The 20899-nt window shown below is 43.1% G+C and overlaps 2 protein-coding genes across 2 annotated transcripts in view; one reads left to right on the forward strand and one right to left on the reverse strand.

Moving 5' to 3' along the window:
- The first annotated feature begins 530 nt into the window (after positions 1–530).
- Positions 531–20899, forward strand: part of CNPY1 (canopy FGF signaling regulator 1) — a 78003-nt gene continuing 57634 nt past the window's right edge. The window contains exon 1 of the mRNA XM_037837385.1: positions 531–652. Within this exon, the coding sequence (XP_037693313.1) occupies positions 559–652 (94 nt within the window). The 5' untranslated portion in view covers positions 531–558. The remainder of the gene's footprint in view (positions 653–20899) is intronic.
- LOC119534827 (protein C12orf4 homolog) lies at positions 1717–3897 on the reverse strand. The gene is given in 1 exon segment (XM_037837384.1): positions 1717–3897. A coding segment is annotated over 1 exon segment (1659 nt). The 5' UTR covers positions 3886–3897; the 3' UTR covers positions 1717–2226.

A 20899-nucleotide genomic window follows, 5' to 3' on the forward strand; every position in this document is an offset into this window, starting at 1 on the left:
AAGCCAAGTGTCTAGACCGGAACTTGGAAAGGCGGCGATGCTGAGAGGAGGCATACTGAGCCTGGATTCTCACAGGCCCTGAGAACCTACTTTAGCAACTCGGAAAACAAGGCCCAGGGTTGCTGAGTGATTTGCGCAAACACGTCTTTACCAGTAGGGTTGGGATTTGAACTCACGACTTTCTGCGGCGGAAGCCCCCGCTGTCACGCCCACGCCAGCTCCCTTGCCTGGGAAGGCTGAAAATAAACGTTTAGCAGATGAAGGGCCTGGGGCCCCGAGCATGGGGACCTAGGGGCGGTGACCAGCCTGGCGGGAGGCAGCTGCGCGCGGCCCCGGAAGACTCCAAGAGGGCGGGCGCGCACAGGTGCGTCCGCCTGGCAGCACCTGTCGCTGCGCCCGCGGGGCCGGGGCCGGGGCTGTCGCTGGTCTCCGTGGCGATGCCGCCTCACCCACGTGGGCTTGGGCAGGGCCTTTGCATGCCGTTTCCCTGCCCGGCGGCCGGGGGAGAGGGCCGGCGGCACGGCGCGGGCTGCGAGCAGGGCGCTCCTCCGCGGGGGCATGGGGTCCGCGCTGCTCGCTCTGGGGCTGCTGGCCCTGCTGCTGGGGCCGGCGCCGGCGCAAGAAGTCCTGAGCCGGGAGGTGTTCTGTGGAGGTGAGTGCCCGGGGAGCGCCGCGCGCGGACCAAGGGGCTTCGTCCGTCGGGCACCAGGCCAATCCCTTCCTTTCCCACGGGCGGGGACGGAGATGCCAGCGCTAAGACTGGCTACTCAGCCATTCCCCTTTCTCTCTAGTTCTTGAGCTACCCCCCGCCCTCACCCAGTGTACCCGAATGGGAAGCCCTCTGGGGTTGCTGACTCAGCCTGTGGGCTGCTGGAAGTTTGGAGAGTCTAGTGCTTGATAGTAGCTGCTTTGGAGTTTCAGGGATTAGGGTTCGAATCCTGCCTCTGCTATTTACTGGCTGAGTGGCTTCGGGCAAGTCAGTTCAACTCTCTGAGCCTCATTTTTCTCACCTGCAAAATAGTATGAAATAGTATCTATTGAGTTGTTGTAAGAATGAAATGAATTAACATTTGTAAAGTGCTTATAAGAGTGCCAGATACATAATGAAGCTATAAAAAATGTTTAAGTAAATTTAAATAAAAATGAACACACCAAGGGCAGTTAGGAAGGGCAGTCATCTTATGTGTTTAATAAATGGAGAACATAAAAGGAAGAGGGCTCCTGGGAGGGCACTGAGTGTGACTGGCCCCCTGGAAATGCCCATTCAACCATCAAGCTGGGGTGGCCTTGGGGAACTGCCTCAGCGGTGGGGTCAAAGGCAGGCAGAAGTCTGCCCTCAGCATGTTGGTGACTCCTCTCCTATGGCCGTTGGTTACAGGGCACCATTTCGTCATAATTGATTTAAGTAAATGCACTCAAGTTTCTGGTTATAAATTTACCATTTGGATTTACAGAATTCATAGGTGGATCGTAGTTGTTTAGAGGAAGAAAGGTAAAATGGGCATTCTTTTAGTCAGACCAATTATAATGGGCCTAATTAATAAGAGCCTCAAGGGTGGACGAGTTGAAGGAGGAGGAGAGCTGAAATAAAAAATGGGTTGCTCTTCAGATTGCCCACTTGTATCAGGGAACTGGGTGCATGGAAAGAAGAGACTAAAAAACTGTGCCAAATGCATTTGGATGCTTTTTTTTTTTTTTTTTTTCACATTTCATCTGTCTCATATATTATTGCTTTTACAAAAAGATTTTCACAAGAAATCCATACTTGCAATGTATTTCTCAGTGCTTTTGCAATTTCATTTGGTAAATATGGTAAAAGGAAGATTCTGTTTGCTCAACTAAGCCTAGCATAGACCTGATATGATTCAAATATTTTGAAAAAGTCAAATGTCTCCATGAAAACGCAGTGAATGGTTTCTTATAGGAAGTGTCCATGTGTGATACAGGGAAGTTTTAACTTACTAATATTCACAAACAGGACACAACTGTAGAAAAAAAAGAGCTACTCTTTCAGGAGATTTTAAGAATGTGTAAGTTAAGGGGTTGATCACAAGTTTGTGCAATACATAAATTTTTGGAATGTTTAACAGACATATATCATGACTTGATTTGTGACTTGGGTTGTAGGTTCTTTTTCTGGGCATCTTTTGCTTGACAGAGTTCCAGCACAGCTCAATTCCTGGAGTTTAACAATCCTCTTCTGCCAGCTTGTCAGTCTATCATGGTTTAGTGCTTGGATGTCAGCGTGAGTGTTGACGATACTCGGAAGATCTGGGGGAGCATGTTACTAAGTTGATAAAACATTTCTTCAGAAATACTCTGTGGTACCAAAAATTGCACTGTCCTAGAAATTCCTCCATCCCATGAAGCCATTTCCATCATGAAACCTTTGACACACTTAAACACAAGTTCTGCTCTCCTTAAGCACCAAGGAATAGTCATTTCCTCTGACATATCATGCACCAACAAGAGAGGAATGCTTATTGTTGTAATGTCGTGGGTACAGCAAACCTTGAGTATATTTTGGATCCCCATAATGGCAGGATCACGAGCAGTGATATTTCCTGATTTCACATTGTCATCCACACACAGATGGAAAGCAACATGGATTTCTGAGAGATTAGAATGCCGTGTAATATAAAATTCTCCAGGTAAAATATTTAAATAGTTTCTATCAGAATTCTTAGTCTTATCATCACTTCCTCCATTTTGGTTTCCAGAATCATGTGATTCTTTCAACTTATTCCTGCGCTGGGTTCTAGCATAAAGAACCACCTGCTGGACAACTTCCAGTTGCTCTTCAATTCGGGGAAAATGGAAGTCAGTGCATTCTTGGCAAACAGTGGCAAAATCTCTTTTAATACCACTATATGAATTGATTCGATTATCTACCAGTAAAACCAAGCCACATAGAGATGTGGAATAAAGTGACAGTGCTGTCTGGAGTCAATGGAGTTTCACACCACTGCGATGATTTCGTTTATGTTTACAGAAGTCTAGCATATCTGCTCTCAGCAATCTCAAATTATGCATGGTCTTCAACTGGGCTCCTAAGTGAATGGTAAAACTTTCTTCTAACTTTCTCTGTTCCTCATAAATCCTTCCATTTGCTTCCACAGATTCTCTGAACTGACTTGGCTGAACTTTAATTTCTTCACTGAGGGAGCTGTTGTTGGGGTTTTTTAGGTCTTGATGAAGTTTTATCACCCATTCCTGATACTCTTGCTTTTGGATGGCAGTTGATTGTTTTAATTCATTCATCCACTTATTCTCTAAGTCTTGCTGGGATTCAAAATGCTGAGCAGCCAGTGAATTTACATCTTGATCTGTCAGTGATTTTCCCAATTCCTGCATCACTTTTTCCATTTCAATACCTTGTCTCTCACGTAATTTTTTCAGCTCCACATCTCTTTCACCAATCAGTTCTGAGATACTAACAAAGTAATTATGTTCCAAATTTAGGAGAGTTTCAGAGGCAGGAGAATGGATTAGGTCATGGTACACATCTGCAAAATCTTCATCCCAGCTGGGCTCTTCAGGCCTTGCATGCTCTAATGTGGTCTCAGCATAAGCTCTGGCCCATGTATTTGCCAACTGATGTAAATCTACTTCACCTGATTTCACAGCTTCCAGTGATGCTTCAGCATCTCTATCATAATCTCTGAGGGATTCTTCTTTTATAAACTGGCTCAGAGCTTCTTTTAAGTCATTTTCTATAAAGCAGGGTAAATTGTGAAGCAGCATCAGACGTCCATGCAAATGACTGGCATTCTCTTGAACAGGAAATTGGAGGGGCAACCTCAGTTCAAAGCACTGACTTCCTACTTTGAATTTATATAGGAATTCCCTCTCTCTGTTGCAGAATCTTTCTCTGTTTTTCTTCATCTTTGGCAGGATTTCTCGCCTAGCTCCGAAGTCCTAAGCGATCTGCACACTCCCTGCCATCAACAGGTCGCACACTCCATTTGGATGCTTTTGAGCTCTGGAATCATGGTTGAGAGACTCAGGTAGATTGAGAAGCAGCCTTGATATAACACTTTGCCATTGGGAACTGAACATTCTTTGGCCGCCCACTGCCTGGCTGTTGGATGTTTGGGTTTGGAGGGCAGGAGATGTGCAGACCAGTTGTGCCTGTACAAATTCTGTACGGGACAATTAGAGAGTTGGTTCTCTGACCAGTGTTGGCCTTCCAAACCTGGGTCTGGGACCAGGAGGGTATGGGTGGGCTGCAGATGCACTGAATGGGGACAAGGGGCATGGGGCAGGGTCCAGAGGGGAAGGTGGAGCTGGGAACCCACAGAGACTGTCAGAACCAAGGGTCCATCCAGTGGGAGCTGATAGAGAAGAGAAAATTGAGCTGGTTTCCAAGGAGTAAGAACTGGACCAAGCCATAGGAGAGTGTTTGTTGGGGGGTCTCGGGGTAGGGGTGGGGGTGGGTGGGTGGAAGACTTGTGTGGCATCAGACTTTCTTTGTAGGGGGCTGTTGGTTCACTTGTAGGTGCTGACTGAGCTGAGAAAGGCCCAGCCTGAAGCATTTTCCACATAGCTTCTCAGAGTTGGTCCTTACCCCCACCTCACTTATTAAACAGAGAATAACCTCTGGTATGGGGTAATTTGAGATGAAGCAAAAGATTTCCCTGCTCCAAAATATATTTTCCTTTGTCCACACCCAGCTCCTGACAGTTATTTCTTTATTCTAAGGCAACATTCTCAAAAAATTCCTGTTAAAATGCAAGCATATAACCCAGTCTGGAGAACCAATTAGAACCTCCAAAGAGTGGCCTAGGCCAGCCTGTTAGAATATCTGGGACAGAATAGGGCTTTGAGGGAATAAGATAAGGGAAGAGTAAATTTTGGCAAAAAAGAAAAAGGGTGTGGAAAGGTATAAAACTATGGTTTTCAAAATTCTTACTTAGCAATAAACCCCTCTCTTGAAATGAAATCTTACCCAGAAGCCCAGTATGAAGGCAGATAAAAGCAGGGCCACCCTGGTCTTGTCCAGTGGTGTCCAGAATGAGGTGTATGCACTGCAGGGCATGTGCTAGAAGAACCACAGAGGGGTTGGGAAGAAAATATTAAATCTTCTGTTTATGTTTATTTTATCTAAAATGTATGCATTGTATATAATAGTGTTTTATAACATATGTATTAAGATTTAAAATATACATATATGTGGGGTACTTGAAATTTTTAACTTACTGATGAATTGATCAAAACAGTTTGGAGACCATCCAGAGCTTCGGGTACTCCACGTGGGAGCAAAAGCCAAGAGCTCTGAGAATTGAGATGAGGAAGTCAGGTAGTGGATGTTAAGGCCCTGGGTACAGTGGTGGGAGGTGGAGGGGTGAGCTGAAAAGAGAAATGGAGACAATCAAGAAAAGAGGTGAGGGTGGACCAGCCAGGCCCCCTTTGTGACATCACTGTTTCACCTGGATCTGTCCTGCCCCTGCTGGTGAAATCCCAGATCTCACAGATTTTGTCTTTTTTTCTTCTTCCCTCATTTTATATTCCTCTTTTTAAATCTCTTTACATATTTCTTTCCATTTGAAACCAACCCATTTAGGGAAACCTGGGAAAGGATGTCTCTTTGGATTTTGTTGAATCCCAGTCTCTCTCACATGCATGGCCTTGAGTATACTGACAGTGGAAGAAATCACAAGTTAGGCTGCAATGTCGGCTGCCCTGTGTCCTTAAGCAATTCTCTTAATTCTACCTTACAAATAATGAAAAGAGAAACTTTACCCACCTGGGGAGGTGGGGCATGAGCAACTGGCTGACCTTCATCCTAGGAGTAAAATGAGAAATAAAATTCATGAAATCAGCATTCTTTGCCATGTTTCCACTAATCATTGTTATTTTCCACATGAGAGGCTGTTTGCAAAGCAGACAACTCTGGACTGGTTTCCCCATCTGGAATACTGGGGTTAGTGGCATCAAAGCTGAGATCTTTTTGCTGAATTAGGCTGTTCTTAGTAGGCCCTATGGGAAGAGGCGAATGTAGTTGATAACCAAAATAATATCTAACATTTAGACAGCTCTTCCATGTGCTCTAATGATTTGACATGGAATCATTCACTCAATCCTCTCACAACCTTATGAGGTAGTGTGGGCAAACCGTCGGTGCCATGCTGACATCCCTCAGCACTCACCTGCTTCCTACTGCAAGCCCTGGTGACTCTCCACCCAAGGGCTTTCTCTGGCCTCCGGGGAGAAGGGGCTCAGCATGCTTGGTTGTGTGCAGGAAAGGCTGGAAGTGCCAGGCAGCCCGCAAGCAACCATGGACAGAAGTTGGTAGCTAAATATCTGGTTATCTCTTCCCTTGGGTAGGACACTTCTGAAACTTGTTCTACACAAGGGGTCAGCAAACTTTCCTCATAAAGGGTTGGCAAGGTAGATATTTTAGGCTTTGGAGACCATACAGTCTCTGTGGCAACTACTGAACTTTGTCATTGTAGCATGAAAGCAACAATAGAAAAAACATAAATAATTGGACATTGCTTTGTTCCAATAAAACTTTAGTCTTGAAAACAAGAAGTGAGCCAGATTTGGCCTGAGGGCTTTAGTTTGCCCACCCCTGCTCTACACAGTCTACCAGAGGTTCCCAATGGAACTGATCCCCATTGCCCACATTCACACACCCTATTTTCCTTGTCTCATCACTTCACTCTCCTACCCCGCTCCTTTGTTTTGAGGGAAACTCAACCTAACACAGATAGATTGAATTATTATCCTCAGTTTGCAGATGAGGAAAATGAAGTGAAGGTCATACAAGGTCATACAACTGTGAGGGCAGTGCCCAGGTGCTATATTGCATCTCTAAGTGATTCAGTCAACCAACACCCTTTGTTGGTTTGTACCTTTGAGCACTTCCACATGCCATGGAGATAGAAGTTGTAAATAGTTGAGGAGAGAAGCCATAACAAAACAAGGTTCACTAACAATGAGTTGACAAGTGTCAAATGAACAGAGGACACTGAAAAGCTTAAATTTAGAGGAAGGAAAATCCACACACCCCCGGTGACTTCCATGTTGCCAAATCCAATGGATACATTTTTGTCCTCTTCATTCTTGGCCTCTCAGCTGCAGCTGGCAGATTTCTGCAAACACTGTCTTAGCTTCTTTGAGATGCTGGTTTGGATCTGTTATGTACCCCCAGAAAAGACCATGTTCTTTTAATCCAATCTTGTGGGGGCAGACCTATTGTGGGTGGGACCTTTTGATTAGGTTGTTTCCATGGAGATGTGAACCCGCCCATTGAGTGTGGGTCTTAATCCCCTTGCTGGAGTTCTCTATGAGAGGATAAAAGGAAGAGAAATTTTGGAGAGAGCTCAGAGAAGCTAAGAGAGACAGAAACCCAGAGATATTTTGAAGAAAGTCATTTTGAAACTAGAACCCAGGAGAAGGACCAGCAGACATTGCCATGTGCCTTCCCAGTTACCTACTTCTTGATGCCTTAATTTAGACATTTTCGTGGCCTTAGAACTGTAAATTTGCAACCTAATAAATCCCCATTGAAAAAGCCAACCCATTTCTGGTGTATTGCATTCTGGCAGCTTTAGGAAAGTGAAACATCATCTCTCTTGGTTTTCTTTGTAACTCACCAACTGTTCCTTTTCGTCTCCTTTGATCATTTTTTCACCTCTGCCCACTTCTAAATGTTGTAGGGCTCAGGGCTTCCTCATGGGTGAACCTTTTCTTTTCTCCATTGTCTTGGCACAGGGTCCCAGGGATAATCCCTCTAATGGTGCCTGGATCCCTGAAAGCAAAAGCTGCTTTGTATTGGTTACTTCTGTGTTTACCAGACAGCCCCCTAGAGTAGCTGAAGTCTGAAGACCTTAACTATACAACTGGCTGATGCAATTTTACTGTAACACACAGTTTAAAACATGGCTTTTTTTTTTTTTTCTCCTCACTGCCTTATTGATCTGGTCTTCATTCAAAATAAAGGGTCCAAAATGATTTGACTTTTAAGGAATAAGCAATTTAAGCAGCAGGCTTCTTTTCTTCTGTGGTAGGTTTATTTTCTGCTGGCTCCTTGGTGGCTGAAGCCTTCTGCTTGTGTGGCTTCCTAACACCAACAGCCTTCCTTCCTCTCTTCCCCACTATAGGCTTCTTGCCTGGAACCCTGTTCTCGTCCGATTTGGCCTCTAATGCTGCTGCAGCTTTATCTGTCCAGAGTTTGTGATTCCTAGCCTGGCAAAGAATGGTGTTTTGGTGCGTAGTCTTTGCATATGGGTCTAGTTTCAATATGCTTCTCAGGTTTTTCAGTGGGTTCTTCTTTAGAACTCTGTGTGCTCAGAAGGTTCTTTGGATCTCTGGGCTTTTCGAGATTCTGCTAAGGTCTGTATTCATCATCTTGTGCATGGGAAGGTTGTAGTTACTCTTGAGGGAGGCAGCTTTATGCCAGATGCCATACAGGTCATCTAACTTGTGGAAAGCACTTTCAGTTCAAATGCATAAACACACCATGTGCCCATCAGGAGCAAGTTTCAAAATTTTCAGCCAGAAAATAGAGGACACCACCATGTGGCGGGAGGCAGAGATACAGGCCAAGGAACCCCAAGGATTGCTGGCACCTAGCACCAGAATGCTACAGTCTTTGGGGAGAAAGCCAATCTTGCCAATGTCTTGATTTTGGACTTCTTCTAGCCTCAGAATCATGAGGCAATAAATTCCCATTTGTAAGACAAAACCAGTTTGTGGTATGTGTGATAATTGCCTGACAAACAAAGACAATCCCCTGCCAGACTCTAATTCCTTTGTTGCATCCCTCCAATCCATTCTCCACAGCAAAGTGAGAGTGATTTTAAAAAAAATCTATATCAGATCACTTATTCCCATTCTTAAAAATCTGTAATGGCTTACCATTACTCTTAGAATAAAATTAAATTTTCTTACTATGGCCTAAAAAGACCCTGCCTGATCTGGCTCCTGCTACCATTTTGATGTCATTTCCTAACTCTTTTGCTATGGCAGCCTCCTGCCTGGGCTTGACACAAGCATGCTGAACCCTTGCTCACCCCTCTCTGGCTGAATGGATCTCCTCTCTGTGCTGCAGACATCCAGCCCTGTCCTGCCACGGTGCCTTTATCCTGGTCCTCTGCTAGAATGATCTTCTCTCTTTGCATCTCATGGTTGCCTCGTTCTCATTCTTCAGGTCTCAGCTCAAGAGTCACCTCCTCCTATAGGTCTTATTTGGCAGAGACTACTGATTGTCCATTGCCCTTCTGTTTTTCCTTTTGGCAATTGACCCCATCTCAACCCAAGTTTTCCAGGACACATGGCCATCCAGCCAAAGGCAACATTTCTCAGTCTCCCTTGACATTAAGTGGTCCATGTAGTATGCAAGAGGAGATATCTGCAATTTCCAAATCACATCCTTAAAAAGAAGCTGCTTGCCTCCGCCTCCCCAGCCCCCAAGGATCTGGGGGAAGGTGCGGATGTGTTGGACATCCTCACCTGGACTGGTGTCGATGTTGTCACAAACATTGGGACTGGCGGTTTGATGTGCTGAGCCCTCGAGCATGGGGCTTGCCGTTATGAAGCTTATTACCACAAAGGAGAGTCTAAACTTGTATGTAATGGTGCCTAAGAGTCTCCCCCTGAGTACCTCTTTGTTGCTCAGATGTGGCTCTCTCTCTCTCTTTAACTGAGCCATCTCAACAGGTGAACTCGCTGCCCTCCCCCCTACGTGGGACCCGACTCCCAGGGGTGTAAATCTCCCTGGCAACACAGAGTATGACTCCCGGGGATGAATGTGGACCCGGCATTGTGGGATTGAGAGTATCTTCTTGACCAAAAGGGGGATGCAAAATGAGACGAAATAGTTTCAGTGGCTGAGAGATTTCAAATGGAGTTGAGAGGTCACTCTGGTGGACATTCTTATGCACTATATAGATAACACCTCTTAGGCTTTAATGTATTGGAATAGCTAGAAGTAAATACCTGAAACTACCAACTCCAACCCAGCAGTCTGGACTCCTGAAGACAATTATATAATAATGTAGATTACAAGGGGTGACAGTGTGATTGTGAAGACCTTGTGGATCATACTCCCTTTATCTAGTGTATGGATGAGTAGAGGAATGGGGATAAAAACTAAAGGACAAATGGGGTGGGATGGGGGGATGATTTGGGTGTTCTTTTTTCACTTTTATTTTTTATTCTTGTTTTGGTTCTTTCTGATGTAAGGAAAATGTTCAGAGATAGATTGTGGTGATGAACACATAACTATGTTATCATACTGTGGACAGTGGATTGTATATCATGGATGATTGTATGGTGTGTGAATGTATTTCAATAAAACTGAATTTAATAAAAAAAAACCCATCAAAAAAAAAAAGAAAAAAAAAAAAAGAAGCTGCTTACTTTTGCCTTCCTCTTTTCCCTTTCCCACTGGCTGAAAATGACACAACTGGAGCAAACATCTTGGACCTAGACGTGGAAGCCACATATTGAATGACAGAACTGCCTCACTGGCCCTGGGCTACCACCTCTGAAATCAGAGCCTCTGAGACATGTTTCCATGTTATATAAATTGTTCCATTTTGGGTACCTAAAGTAATATAAATATACCTTCCATGATTATCTTCTCAAAAGTTTCCCTAATCACTTTCTATCTCAGAACCTGTGTAATTACTTCAGAGCAATTACTGTGATGGGTGTCTTTATGTATTTCTTTACTTGTTTTATGCCATCTCCCCCACCTTGAGTCAAAGCTCCATGTGAGCATGCACTTTGTTTTGTTTACCTCTATGTTCTCGATACCTTTAAAAATGGACCTGGCACATGGTAAGCTCTAGGTAAATATTTGTTGAATGAATGAATGAATGAATGAAAGTGAAATGATCAAAGAAGCCTTCATGGAAGAAGTAAGACTGGTGTGGCCTTGGAGGTGGGTTATGATTAGGAGAGAACACCTGATGCCACAGGTGTCTCTGCCTGTCCATTCCTGGAGCAGAAGATATGCTAGAGCCCCTTACTGAACTGCTAATAGCTCCTGAAATGGGTTGGGCTTGAAGCTGTTTAGCAGAGATTGGCAGGAATGGACTATTGAAAGGAATGAAAGGCCTCCAGGAACAAACTGCCTGCTTCAAGATTTTCACTGACTAGTTTCTACCCAGTGAGGCTGCATTTTTCCTTTATATAACCCTTACATTTGAAGAATTAATTGTGGCACTACTGATTCATCTGCTGCCTTCCTGGCTGCTTTGGAGGGCCTTTGGGTGAGTGAAACTGGGTCTCCCTCCCCTGTGCCTAGCCCTGTGCCTGGCAGGCAGAAAGGGCACAATTCCTATATATGGAATGTTGATTGAATAAGCACTGGTAATGCAGACGATGGAATGTAAGTGAAAATCTTGACATCAAAGTCAAAGAAGTCTTTGCTAAGAAGAGTCCATGAGGGCTTGAGCCTCCTTGGGAGGAAGTCTCCACGCGGCAGGGGTGTTTCCTCTCTGCTGCCAGAGGCCCCAGAGACCCTTCCCTTTGTTGAGGTGGAGCACACATGCCTCCAGGGACTGTGGGTGGGCAAGAGGACCCTGGCCCAAGGCTGCCTGACTAAGGGCTCCTGCCCCCAGTGATACTGGCTGTGACCTCCCGGGTCCTACTCTCTCAATTTCAGAATAACCCTGGCTATCATTTTTCTCTCTTAGATGTCGGTTCTATTTTTCCTTTCTAAATTATTACAAAATCAGTGTTGCTTGTTGTGGAAAATACAAGTAGCACTTCTCTCTGTCCCCTTCCTGTGCCTGGCTTCCCTAGAGCAGGCATAAATGATCTCCTTTGGGGCTTCAACTGGGCAAGTCCAAGCACATGTAGGTAATGCTGTGTGGTTCTTTAAACACAGAGTATGTGTTATGTAGTGTACATATTCTTTGACTAGTTTTTGTACTTAGCAAGGTCTTGGAGATCTTTTCATGATGATTTTTGTGGCTCTGCCAAGATTTGTACCAATTTACATATCTAAAAATCAGTCTATGTTTCTTTGTTTGCACATTCCTTAATCAACTCTGGGTATTGTCAAACTTTTTAATATTTGCCAATCAGTAGTAAAAACAGTAACTTATTTTTATTTGTGTCTCTTAAATTGGGGGTTAACTTGAGTATCTTTGTATCTGATTAATGACTATTTGTTATTTCTTATACTAAGAAAAGCCCACCTTTGCTTATTTCTCTATTAGGCTGTTTTCTTTTGGTAAATGATTTATAAGAGTGCTTTGTGTAAACTTAGTATAGATCTGTCTGTATGTATTGCAAATTTTGTTTTAGTTTTTATTTATCTTTCAAATTTGCTTTGTCTGTGGTGATTTTTCTCTACACATTTTACTGTAAGCAGATCTATTGATTTTTCTTTATGACATTTCAGTTTTGAAGATTAAAAAAATCTTATTGGCCTGAAGTAATTTTGGTGTAATGAATATGGTAGAAATCGAGGCTAATGAGTTGACCTTTGGCACATTATGTGTGCTCAATAAATGTTTTCTTATTATCATTATTTTAGATATTATCTTATAGTCAATTCCATACATATTAGGGTCTATTTCTGGATTTTTGCTGTTTTTTAAATGATTTCTCTATTTCTGCACCAGTAACATATAATTTTACTCACTACAGCTTTATAACACATTTTTTAATATCCTACATTGCTCATTTTTCCTATTAATGTTTGAGTTATTTTATAAAGTTTGGAGAAAAAAATGTTTATTATTTTGATTGAGATTGCATTGAATGCGTATATTGATTTATAGAGAATTTACATTTTCACAATACTGTCTTCCTCCCCCAAAACAAGATGCCTTATTAAAGCCTTTTAAAATTAAAGCTTGAAGATACTCTACCAAAGTACAGTTAAAAGTTTCCTTGAGATAGGTTCTGCACATTTCTTTTTAAGTTTATTTCTAGCTAGTTTTTTTTTTTTTTCAATTGTCATTGTTAATGAGAACTTCTCCCATCATGTTTTCTAATGGGTTATTATTTGTATATAGGAAAATTGTTATTTTTGAAGATAAAGTTTGTAATCAGGCACTTAATTGAATTCTTTAAACGTTTCTGATAGTTTTTCAGTTTTCCAGGATTCTTTTGTGGTTATCACCCAAGTATTATCTGCAAATAATTATGTTTGCTTTCGTCTTCCAATATTTACACCATTTTTGTTCTTTCTGCTTCTCCAGTTAGAATTATTCACACTCTGGCTTGGACTTTCACATCATCATCTCTGCATTTCTGCTGTGGCCCAGAGCTATTGGGGTCTCCAGGTTCACTGAGAGCTGACCTCATTCTGTTGGACTCTCCTCTCTTTGAATGAGCTGATGAAGGAGTTAGTGACCAGTGCATCTCCCCTCTGGGCCTCAGGCACACTCTGTTAGAGTAGGGCAGTACTTGCCCACTGCTAACACATTCTTTAGAGACCCAGCTTGCCTCTTCCCCCCTGAATCCGATGGGCACTATCTGAAGTTTGGAGTGGTACCGGTGGTGCCAAGCCATCCTATCTGGATAACCATCTGCCTTTGGCATCCTGTTTTCTGCCACGTCTTCTGTGCTTCTATCCAAACAGTGTCCTATGGTGAACGTGTCTCCACCCCAGAGGCTGCTCATGCAGTGAAAGTGACTGTTTGTGTGTAAAATGGATATTTATGATTTATGATTCCCGGTGTTATGGGTTGAATTGTGTCCCTCCAAAAGAGGTGTTGAAGTCCTAATCCCCAGTTCCTCAGAATGTGACCTTATTTGGATGGAGGGTCATAGTAGATATAATTAGTTAAGATGAGTTCATGCTGTTTAGGGTGTATCTTAACTTCAGAATGACTAGTGTCCTTACGAGAAGAGAAGAGACACAGAGATGAACACCCAGGGGAGAAGGCCATGAGAAGACGGAGGCAGAGGCAGGGTTTATGCAGCCACAAGCCAAACACGAAAGATTGCTGGCTACCATCAGAAGCTAGGAAGAGGCAAGGAAGGATCCTTCCCTAGACCCAGCAGAGAGAGCACGGCCTTACTGACAACTTGATTTTGGGCTTCTAGGCTCCAGAATGGGGAGAGAATGAATTTCCATTGTCATAAGTCACCAAGTTTGTAGTATTTGTTATGGCAGCCCTTGGATATGAATGCACCTGGATACATCAGTGTATTGAGCAATTTTTCTTGTCTTCCAAGACCCATTGTCCTTTCTTTTAGTAACAGATTTCCCACTTGGAAAGCTGAAAAATTCTCAGTGGATGAGTTTAACTGCTGCCTGAGGGAGACTGTGTCACTGGATATCAGAGACCCACAAACTCCTTTTCTAACTTTACATCAGTGATTATTCCCAAGGCTAACCCTGGGCTACTTTCATTGTATTTCTTTCTGCTCTTATTCTCACTGTCCCTTTCTGTGGTCTGTTTGATTTATTGGAGAGAAGATAAAGATGGAGTACGTAGCAAGAATCTTGTAGTTGTGAACACTGAGAAAATAATAATAATCATAAAAAAAGCAACCTGTTCTTGTCCAACAAAAAATAATTTGTGCAAGTGCATTTCTTAATGAATCATCTCTGTTTTCAACCTGCTATTCCTGAGGAAGCCTGTAACATTTGGACAATCAACCCTTTTCCCCTTTTTCCAATATATTTCAGATTGGCAGACAGAGCAGATTTTTATCTTGTTCTGTCCTCTCCTTCTGGCCTCCCCGCCTCCCTCTCCCCGCAACTCCAATCACTTTGTAGAGGGCACTTCTGCAGGGCGTCATTGTTAGCAGACCTTCAAGTAGTCGTGTCAGCCATCAGCATAATGGACTACACGGGTTATTGATTTAATGACACCGATCACTGCTAGGAATTGATCTAATGTTTTCATTACACCAAAAATGCTTTAACATGTTCATTCAGAATTAGGCAACAGTAAAGATCTGCTCAGTTCTTGATCATGTTCCCTAAAGGAGGGTGATTTATAGGGTCCTTCTGGAATAAGAGCTTGTCTGCAATGCGCTGCCTTGTTCTGTTGGAGCTGCCGTCCCTAAAGGAGACCAGAAGGGCTTAGAATCTCTGCTCCCAGGCCCCTCTCCTCCATCAGGCCTTTTATCTGGAAACATGGAGGCACATCCTTTGCTGTGGCTGCTGTGGTGAGAGGCTGCTTCTGTTTCCAGTTTCCCTCTTTCTTCAGGTGTCTGCTTCTTTCTCACCACTCCCCTAGCAAATGCCCCTTGAATTCATTTCTCTTGAAAAGTCCCTGCCTCCTCCTCCCCATCTGTCTTGTCTTTGCTTTGCACATAGGGACTTCAGTTATTTTCTGTCCAATTTCCCCTGCTTCTTCCTGCTCCAGGCTTTGTAGGGGCCTCAGTTTGAACCCTGACTATTTCTTAGGCACGGGGCCTTGGACAAATTATTTAAACTCTCCTGGCGTCAGTATCCCCATATACCACATGCTTCATAGGGTGGTTGTGACTACTAAGTGAGGTAATGCATGTGAAGCACTCCGCACAAGGCTTGCACACCACGAGCGTATGGGGAAACAGTCTCTACCCACCTCGGTTCGGCCCTCCAGTTTGGGAAGCAGTGGACGCAGGAGTGTCTGTGCCCCTTGGGCTGCCTTGGGCTTTGGGGCTCCCAACTGTTACTCTGACTTTGGCATCCTGGCTTGCTCCTGGCCCAGCCTTGATGCCCTGATTCTCCTGAGCCCAGGTCCCCCTGGCTGGCCTGGGTCAGAGGAACCACTTTGGTTCCTTTTCTGAGCCAGTGATTAGCTGTTGGTGACTGTGCTGGTTTGGATGTATTAGGTCCCCCAAAATTCCATGTTCTTTGATGCAGTCTTGTGTGGGCAGAAATATTAGTGTTGATTAAGTTGGAACCTTTGGATTAGGTTGTTTCCATGGACATGTGACCCACCCAACTGTAGGTGATGACTCTGATTAGACAGTTTCCATGGAGGTGTGGTCATGCCCATTCAGTGTGGGCCTTGATTAGTTTACTAGAGCACTATATAAGCTCAGACAGAAGGCGCTTGCTGCTGCAACTTACAGAGACATTTTGAAGACGGCCATTGAAAGCAGAGTTTTTGTTGATGCTTTGGAGGTACTAGCCCAGAGTCTGCCCCAAGAAGCTGGCACAGAGATATTTTGGAGGATGCCATTTTGAAACCAACCTGGGAGCAAACAGACACCAGCCACATGACTTCCCAGCTAACAGAGGTTTTCTGGATGTCAATGACCTTTCTCCAGTAAAGTTAACCTATTGTTGATGCCTTATCTTGGACACTTTATGGCCTCAGGACTATAACTTTGTAAACACATAAACCCCCTTTGTAAAAGTCAGTCCATTTCTGGTATTTTGCATAATGGGCAGCATTAGCAAACCAGAACAGTGACTTTGACTGGATCTGTTATATAATCTGTGGGGCCCAGTACAAAATGAAAGTGCAGGGCCCCCTTTTAAAAAAATTAGTAAGGATTTCAAGGTGGCCACAGTGGACATTATACCAAGTGCTGGGCTTTTCTAAGTGTGGGGCCCTTTGTGTCTGCACAGGTCACACGTCCAGGAGGCCTGAGCCCCTACTCTGCCCCTTGTCAGTCTATACCCAGGAGCTGCAGTTATAGAAGCAGAAGATTTGCATGTCTGGACTTCTGCCTATCACCCGGCTCTGTTCCCTAACAACATGCTACTTCTTGAGACCCTTATACCTACCATTTGCATAAACCAGGCATGGCGGTTGCTCTGGATTCTGTGCCCTGCCTCTCTGCTGGACTCTCTCCTTCACCTCCACTGTGGAGGGTCCCTTCAGTTTGGCAGGTCTAAAATAGAACCCAAATCAGCCCACCTGCCAGCTTCAAATCACAGTGAACTGTGTGCCATGTGATTTGGGAAGGAGGTATTTTCTCAGAATAGTGGTCATCACCATTTTTTTTTCATATGACAGAGGAAATTCAAATGTGTCTCAGTTAGGATAGGCTAGACTATGCAACACTAACAAATAGCCCCCCAAATCTTAGTGGCTTATTACAACAAAAGCTTGTTCTCATGCTGCATGCCAACTGTGGGCTAGCCCCACGTCTCCTCACTCCACAGAAGTCGATGTCGTGCACATTTACAGGTAGTCATGGCGGAGGGAAAGAGAGCCCTGGAGGGTTTGGGGTTTAAAATCAAATGCTTTCAAACAGGAATGATACACAGCACTTCTACTCACAATTTACTGGCCAGAAGGAGTATTTAGCTCCACCCAAACACAATGGAGCCAGGAAAGTGTACTCTTACCATGTGTTTGAAAAATGAAGAGCTGGAAATAGTCATTGAGTAGCATTCATAATTACTATAATATGGGATTACATTTCTAAAGATATACCCAGGTTTGAGCATAATTCCCAGATGCCAGATGTGATTAAGTGACATTATTATGGACATCAATGTAGATCCACCCTCATTTATTTAAAGAAAAGGAAATTATTTTGGTGTCTTTCAGCATGCATGTCTCCTGGGTGTTGTTATATGTGCTACTGGATCTGAACAAAACGATATCTAGTCTCTACCCTCAGCTTGTAAGTTCTGAATTCTTAGCATACTTTTCAAAAGAAAGTTTTCCAAATGTGACCAATGAAATGTCTGAGATTATGAGGAAGTTACAAGATTATTGCATAAATCAGTTCTCTTTTACAACCTTACCTTCCCATCCCTGACCCCTCATTCACACGTTTGTTGTTGTTTTTTAACCGCTGTGTCAGTCGGCTATTGCTACATAATAAACAACTTCAAAAATCTCAGTGACGTTTTTCCCACAAGTCTGCCAGTTGACTGGGGGTCAGGTGATCTAGACTGGGCTCAGCTATGCAATTCCAAGCTGTAGGATAATGGGTCCAGCTCTTGCTCCATGTGCAGCTGATCCTTCTGTGACCAGTGGGCTAGCTGGGGCATGTTCTTCTCATGGTGATGACAGAGGTGCAAGGAGGCAAGTGGAAATATCTGATGACTCTTGAGGGCTAGGCTCAGAACTGGCATGTTGTCACTTCCATTCATTTTCATTGGCAAGTCACATGGCTGAGCCCAAGTCAAGGGGTTCAGTTGGAGGAACTGCAAACTTATATAGCAAAGGGCATGAGACAGGTGAAAAATTGGGGACAATTAGATTTGCCCCTTTCCTTGGAGCCCTAGTTCACTCACTTATGTTTACCCTATAAGTAAAACATAAATTGCTTTGTATGTATTTATTTTACATCCCTTAATTAAGACAAATACTAGTTTTGTGTTCTGAGAATCTTGTATGTCATAAGTACTCAAAGAATGATGCTAACGATGGTGACAATGATGATGGGTTTTTCTCTGAGTTCTCTGCACGTGATTTAAAAATGTAAACCATTCACAAAATGTCTGCTTTAAAAATATTTTTCTCAGATTCTAATTTATACTTAAAGCATGAAGATGGCACTTTAAAAATGGAGACATAAGAATGGGTATTTACTCAGGTTATGAAAGAACTGCATGATTTTGGTTTTGTTTTGTTTTCAGAGACAGGTGGGCCCAGATGAAGGTGGTGGTAGAATTCCTTAAGGTTCTTTTTAAAAAATTTCTTTTTATTTTGGTAACATATATATAAAACATAAATTTTGCCATTTTAACCATTTTAAGTGTATAACTCAGTGGCATGAATTACTTTTACAGTGTTGTGCGACTACCACTTCTTTTCATTACCAAAACTTTGTCATCACTCCAAACAGAAACTCTGTACCAATTAAGCAAGAACTCCTCATTCCATTACCCCTAGCCCCTGGTAACCTCTAATCTATTTTAGATCTCTGTGAATTTGCTTATTCTAGAGAGTTCATATATGCAGAATCATACAGTATGTGTCCTTATTTTACTTAGCATAATGTTTTCACAGTTCACCCATGTTGAAGCATATTTTGGAACTTCATTGCTTTTTATGACTGAATACTATTCTATCGTGTGGATATCCTACATCCGTTTGTTCATCTGTTGATGGAAACTTGGGTTCTTCCACCTTTTGGTTGTTGTGAATATGCTGCTATGAACATTGAGGTACCAGTATCTCTTTGACTTCCTGCTTTCAATTCTTTAGGGTATATGGTAATATTATGTTTAACTTTTTGAAGAAACCCCACATTGTCTTCTACAGTGGCTGAGCACTTTGACTCCTTAAGGTTCTTGACCTAAGTGGTATGTCCCATGTGGGGGCTGGTTTGATCAGTTAAGCCAAACCGCTTGACCCAGTGGCTTGTATGGCCCCTTCTTTCGCCATCCACCTTCATCCCTACTTCTTTCCCTAACCCCCAAGTGACCTAAATTGATCATTGTAAAAAATTTTTTTACATCAGATGAGTTAAACTTTGGGACAACTTGGGAGTTGGGTTGTATTGTGGCTTCTTGACCAGAAACACTTCTTTTAGCCGGCATCTGCGGCCAGGACTGAGGACTTTGAACACTTTCAGCGATGTCAATGCAAGAGCTGACAGGGAAACTGTGCAGTCCGTCTGAAGTTACCAGACCCTGCGCCTGGGTTGCATCAGGACTTAGGAAAATGTGCAGCACTCATTAGAGAGCCAGTGTCTCCACCAGCGTGGTGAAAAGTCAGGGATTCCAAGGTTATTCTCCCTTGATTCTGCTACAGGTGGGCCTCCTGCCACAGAGGACATGAACCGCTGCTCCTTCTAAGCATGGTTTATATCACTGCTCTTGAAATGCTGCTTTCCTGCTGAGCCAGCAGTCACCTTACCGCACATCTGAATAGGGTTAGCTGACCAAATATGTTTTGCTCCCCAACTTCCTCAGCAGAGGAGCCAGAGGCACTTCCTCAGGCAGGACAGCCGTGATCTTAGTTGGTACCCATGTTGGTATCTTTTGACACTTCATTGGGAAATCATTTTCTTCCTAGGAATAGAAAGTATTCCCCTGGAATAGGTAAGATTCCTTTTGGTGGGACTAAAGAGGTCCTTGATAATGGTTATTTCTTAATCTGTTTATTAGAATTCACATGCACTTTACATTTAAGATTCTTTGTATAAGCAAACCTTTTTTATGGAAGTGACTTGGGTCCTTGTGAGCGTGTCTACAAAACTTAGCACAATATGCTTTAGTTTTCTTACTATGTGTTCACTAGTGTATTTCAAAGATATGCTTCACGCCACCTACCCCACCCATCAAAGGCTTACTTTAAAGCCTCCTCTATACAGAAGGCAATTTGGGGAACTGATGAAGAGCTCTGGAGACAGACCTGCTTTTGAATCTTGGCTTCACAGCCCCTTATGATGGGGAGCAAGGTGCTTACTTCGCTAAGCTTCAGTTTCCACCTCCATAAAATGGGGATGTTAAAAATAGTATCTGCCTCAGAGAGTCGTTTTTAGAATGTAATGTGATGACACTTGCATAGAGTGTTTAGCACAGTGTCTGGCAAGCAATAATCACTCCATAAATGAAAGCCATTGTTATTATATGCAGTTCTCCAGCTCCTCCAACGATAGCTGTAGGTTTGACTATCCTTAATTATCTTTAATTGCATAAATGGGTGGTTTCAAGTGACAAGGACCCAAGGGACAGGAACTGCACTAAAATAGCTCTGCCCCATGCTTTGTGAAAATAGGTAAGTGATAAATAGCCTGCTTTGTGCTTTTTCCAGACTTTTCTGAAAGCTGTCAAAAGTTTTACATAAGAAAAATTTAGTATTCAAGAAATTTGGGGAAAAAACACATTTAGAGAGTAATCAAATGAGAATTACTTAAATAAAAGAAACAGATTAAAAGTGAGATTTAAATGCTGTGTTTTGGTTGATTGAATTTCTGGTTACCTGAAGGCTGATCAGAGGACCTTTTTTTATTACCAGGAATCTTTCAGCTGTGTATTTATTTGTCCACATTTCTCCCAGAGTAAATAGCATTTACTGATCATAATTATCTCTTCCCTTGTTCTGAATATCTAAGATTATCTAAG

Source organism: Choloepus didactylus, chromosome 5 (genome assembly GCF_015220235.1).
Source record: "Choloepus didactylus isolate mChoDid1 chromosome 5, mChoDid1.pri, whole genome shotgun sequence".
NCBI lineage: Eukaryota > Metazoa > Chordata > Mammalia > Pilosa > Megalonychidae > Choloepus > Choloepus didactylus.